Source organism: Babylonia areolata, chromosome 6, assembly GCF_041734735.1.
Source record: "Babylonia areolata isolate BAREFJ2019XMU chromosome 6, ASM4173473v1, whole genome shotgun sequence".
NCBI lineage: Eukaryota > Metazoa > Mollusca > Gastropoda > Neogastropoda > Buccinidae > Babylonia > Babylonia areolata.
The window spans coordinates 54919023-54924022 of record NC_134881.1 but is presented as its reverse complement, the minus strand read 5'-3'; the positions used below and the strand labels follow the sequence as shown (position 1 = coordinate 54924022).

The 5000-nt window shown below is 51.1% G+C and overlaps 1 protein-coding gene across 1 annotated transcript in view; it reads left to right on the top strand.

Moving 5' to 3' along the window:
* Positions 1 to 3385, top strand: part of LOC143283564 (uncharacterized) — a 188407-nt gene extending 185022 nt beyond the window's left edge. The window contains exon 4 of the mRNA XM_076589810.1: positions 1504 to 3385. Coding sequence (XP_076445925.1) covers positions 1504 to 2193 — 690 coding nt within the window. The 3' untranslated portion in view covers positions 2194 to 3385. The remainder of the gene's footprint in view (positions 1 to 1503) is intronic.
* Positions 3386 to 5000: the final 1615 nt, after the last annotated feature.

Sequence of the window (5000 nt, the reverse complement as noted above, 5' to 3'; positions counted from 1 at the left end):
ATGTCGACAGACGATGGGGTGAAACCAGCAAATAGTGGAGAGAGAGAGAGAGAGAGAGAGAGAGAGAGAGAGAGAGAGAGAGAGAGAGAGAGAGAGAGAGAGACCTCAGACATGTCGACAGACGATTGGGTGACACCAGGAAACAGTGGAGAGAGAGAGAGAGACCTCAGACATGTCGACAGACGATGGGGTGACACCAGCAAACAGGCTGAGGACCGTGGACTACGGGACGCCTCAACTGCCTCGTGAGTCCAACGACGTGGGATCATCTAAATCAGGAGAAAACCCAAGGAATTAGTATGCGACATGTCCTCCCGGTAGTTCGAGTGATGGGGAGGTGGGGGTCACTGTATGATGTTACACCGGTCTTGAAGAAGAAAGATGTCTGCACCACATGTCACCATGCTCTGGGGAAAGGGGGCGGGGTGGAGGGTGAAGATGATGTGGGTAGAGGAGGGGGGGGGGAGGTTGAAGGGCCTGATACCCACCTCCTCCTACCCCCCCTTCCCCCTTCCAGCTATCAATCTGAAGCCTTTCAAAACGGGCCAATTTCTGCTGTCCTGAGACTGCTGGTTCTTTGTCTGTCTGTCTGTCTGTCTCTCTCTCTCTCTCTCTCTCTGTATATGTCTATCGATCTATCTCTGTCTCTCTCTGTCCTTGTCTGTCTATCCGTCTGTCTGTCTGACTGGAGGAAGGTGGCAGAATGGTGAAGACACTCAGCTGCCAGCACAGAGAGTCTGTGAGGGTGTGGGTTCGAATCCCGCTCTCGTCCCTTTCCCCCTAGTTTGACTGGAAAATCAAACTGAGCGTCTTGTCATTAACCGAGGTCCCGTGTGCAACACACACTTTGCGCACTGAAAAAGAACCCACGGCAACGACAGTTTTGTCCCATGGCAAAATGATGAAAGAAATCCACTCTGATTGGTACATAGACATAAGAAAAGCATGCACCAGAGGCCTGTCAAGAGCGTTGGGTTATGCTGCTATCCGGCATCTGCCTAGCAGATGAGGTGTAGCGTATATGGATTGGTCCGAACGCAGTGACGCCTCCTTGAGAAACTGAAACTGAAACAAAAAGTGACTGACTGTCGTTTCAGCCCAGACAGTAGGGACAGCAGTTACCTCTGGTGTTCTGATGGTCATAGTGGAACACAGCTGACTGACTGTCATGTCAGCCCAGACAGTAGGGACAGCAGTTACCTCTGGTGTTCTGATGGTCATAGTGGAACACAACTGACTGACTATCATGTCAGCCCAGACAGTAGGGACAGCAGTTACCTGTTCTCTGGTGTTCTGATGGTCATAGTGGAACACAACTGACTGACTATCATGTCAGCCCAGACAGTAGGGACAGCAGTTACCTCTGGTGTTCTGATGGTCATAGTGGAACACAACTGACTGACTGTCATGTCAGCCCAGACAGTAGGGACAGCAGTTACCTCTGGTGTTCTGATGGTCATAGTGGAACACAGCTGACTGACTATCATACACTGTGTGTTGCAGGTCCTGGCTCTCTTCCTGCCCATGCTGCTGATGGTGGGCATTGACGCTGCCCTGGTCCTCAAGATGATCCACAAGCGCCTGCACGCCGCCGTCGCCAAGCCTCCCCGCTCCGCCTCCGACCGCATGCTGACTTCACTCAAGGCCATGGGAGACCACTCCCTGCGCTCCACGGACAAGGACTACGCCAGCGCCGACAACGGGGAGATCACCGCCCTGTCCAAATCCCAGGCCACGGAAGCCGTCAGCATCAAGGAGGGGACGAACGGAAATCGGCAGAAAGTCACGACTGGTGGTGGTGGGGGTGTGGGCGTTGGTGGTGGTGGTGGTGGTGGTGGTGGTGAGCGCGGCGAGCAGCCCGTGCCGATCGACCTGAACAAGGAGAAGTGCCGCGCCACCGTCATGTGCATCGTGATGGGGTTAGGCTTCATCGCCCTCACCCTCCCCTCCGCCTACCTCCGGGCCCGGATGAGCTTCGCGGAGCAGGAGGGGCGGTTCCCGCTGACGACGTACGAGATCCACCTGATGCAGGTGCTGGAGAAGGTGAACCAGTTCACGGGACTCTACAAGGTGCTGCTCTACCTACTCTTCCTGTCGTCCTTCCGGAGGGCTCTCCTGGCGCTCCTGCGCAACGTCTGCCTGTCCAGATGCTGCAGGTGCAGGCGTCATCGTCAGTTCGTGACCACCGTGTGATGACAGGGACCCGGCCTGACCAGTGCGTGTGGTGTGCTGATGGTGGGTTCTTGCCAGCCAAGGTCAGAAATCTGCTTCTTCTTCTTTTCTTTTTCTTTTTAAAGTTATGGATACTGTCTTCATCTCACTGTGTCACAGCATAAGAATGGAGGAAGTTTCATTTGATTTGTCCCCCAACTAACTCAGTGTGTTACTGATCAGTTTGGAGAATTTCATTTCATAACTTCCAACACACACCACTGGGTGGGGACAGGGACCCCGGCCTGACCAATATGTGTGGTGGTGGCGGTGTGGGGAACTGGTGGTTTCTTGCCAATGAGGGTCAAGAATCTGCTGCTTTGTTTTTCTTCTTTTTTTAAATCAAACTTATGGATGCTTTCATTATCGTCATCCTGTTGTTAGTTCACGGTGGTGGCAGTTAAAACTGTTGCACGTGTTAGTTAACATAACACGTCTCCTGTCTTGTGCTGATTTATCTTGCACTGTAGCATCAGTTAACCAGGCAGCGACGTTACTAATAAGGGAAGATAACTGTTTGATAATGATCACCCAATAATGATTGATAACGTCAAAACCAATCATTGTGTTCGACAGTTGTGTGAGAACCCATAACCGCCACTGGCCAATGATTGATCCCAGAAGAACGTTGCTATGGGACACCTACCGGAAAGAAACATTCTGATAGAATATGTTGTCTTGGATTAAAACATTGAAAATCAACACTTCTGTCGAATCTGTGAAGGAAGGGCATGAGCAAAAACAACCACCAAAGTGAGAATCCTGCGATTTCATAAACGTTCCAGAGTTCTTCAGTGAGAGGCTGCTGTGTGTGTGGAGTAATCCATACGCGCTGCGCCGCGTCAGCTGAGGTATGGGACCGCAGCTCACTGACAGACAAAATGGTTTCATTGCCATTGAGCCAAGAAAGTGGACCATTGCGTCACGAGAAACTTGACAATCGTCAAGACAGACAGACCAGTGCGTGACATCACTAGTGTCCAGGGAGGGAGGGAGGGGGGGGGAGAGAGTGTCACTCCTGTACTGACCTGTCCAGCCCACACCCGACGCTGCATCCACCACCACCCACAGCACAACCCCACTGATTCCAGACACTGACTGACGGATCCGATGCCTGTCAATTACTTACTTAGGTCATGAACTGAGCCGCGGAGGTCGTGTGTGGGCAATTTTGGTGGAGCATTAACGTGACGTGTGAGGGACATTTCCCTTCAACATTCACAGAGGGGGGAGCATTAGGGAGGGGGGGGGGGGGTGTGGTATACTGACATCCTCCACTGCAAATGGCTTTCAATGGCTTCTAACGCTTCTTGTGAACTGGTGTGAAACCTTGTCCTGCGTGTGTTGACGTGTTTTTTTGTGATGCGACAGTGACAGTGACAGTGACAGTGACAGGGGGGTCATAACAAAATTGTGTGTATCTCGCGTTATGCTCTGTTGGAAAAAATGCCACGTGCACATGACATTTTTTTTTTTTTTTAATCTTGAACAGGAGATCCTGTGTGCATTCTAAGGGACAGACGTTTCCTGGAAAGTGACATATGCGTGAAACGCCACAGGTCTCCCCAAAATTCTTGATGAGAATGTATATGGAGAGCGTTAGTTCTGTTGAGTGAACTGGGAGAGCAAGAACAAGAGGAGTGTTTTGGGACACGCAGAGCGTATGGAATTTGGGGATACCTAGCTGAAGTAGGTTGTACTGGGACACCTAGTACACGTGGAGTGAATTGGGACACCTAGTACACGTGGAGTGAATTGGGACACCTAGTACACGTGGAGTGTATTGGGACACCTAGTACACGTGGAGTGTATTGGGACACCGGGTACAAGTGGAGTGTTTTGAGACACCTGGTAAAAGTGGGTTGTATTGGGACACCGGGTACAAGCGGAGTGTTTTGAGACACCTGGTAAAAGTGGGTTGTATTGGGACACCGGGTACAAGTGGAGTGTTTTGAGACACCTGGTAAAAGTGGGTTGTATTGGGACACCGGGTACAAGCGGAGTGTTTTGAGACACCGGGTACAAGCGGAGTGTTTTGAGACACCTGGTACAAGTGGGTTGTATTGGGACACCGGGTACAAGTGGAGTGTTTTGAGACACCGGGTACAAGTGGGTTGTATTGGGACACCGGGTACAAGTGGAGTGTTTTGAGACACCGGGTGCAAGTGGAGTGTTTTGAGACACCTGGTGAAAGTGGGTTGTATTGGGACACCGGGTACAAGCGGAGTGTATTGGGACACCGGGTACAAGTGGAGTGTTTTGAGACACCTGGTAAAAGTGGGTTGTATTGAGACACCGGGTACAAGTGGAGTGTTTTGAGACACCTGGTAAAAGTGGGTTGTATTGAGACACCGGGTACAAGCGGAGTGTTTTGAGACACCTGGTAAAAGTGGGTTGTATTGAGACACCGGGTACAAGTGGAGTGTTTTGAGACACCTGGTAAAAGTGGGTTGTATTGAGACACCGGGTACAAGTGGAGTGTTTTGAGACACCGGGTACAAGTGGAGTGTTTTGAGACACCTGGTACAAGTGGAGTGTTTTGAGACACCGGGTACAAGTGGAGTGTTTTGAGACACCGGGTACAAGTGGAGTGTTTTGAGACACCGGGTAAAAGTGGGTTGTATTGGGACACCGGGTACAAGTGGAGTGTTTTGAGACACCTGGTACAAGTGGAGTGTTTTGAGACACCGGGTACAAGTGGAGTGTTTTGAGACACCGGGTAAAAGTGGGTTGTATTGGGACACCGGGTACAAGCGGAGTGTTTGGGGGCACCTAGAACACGTAGACTG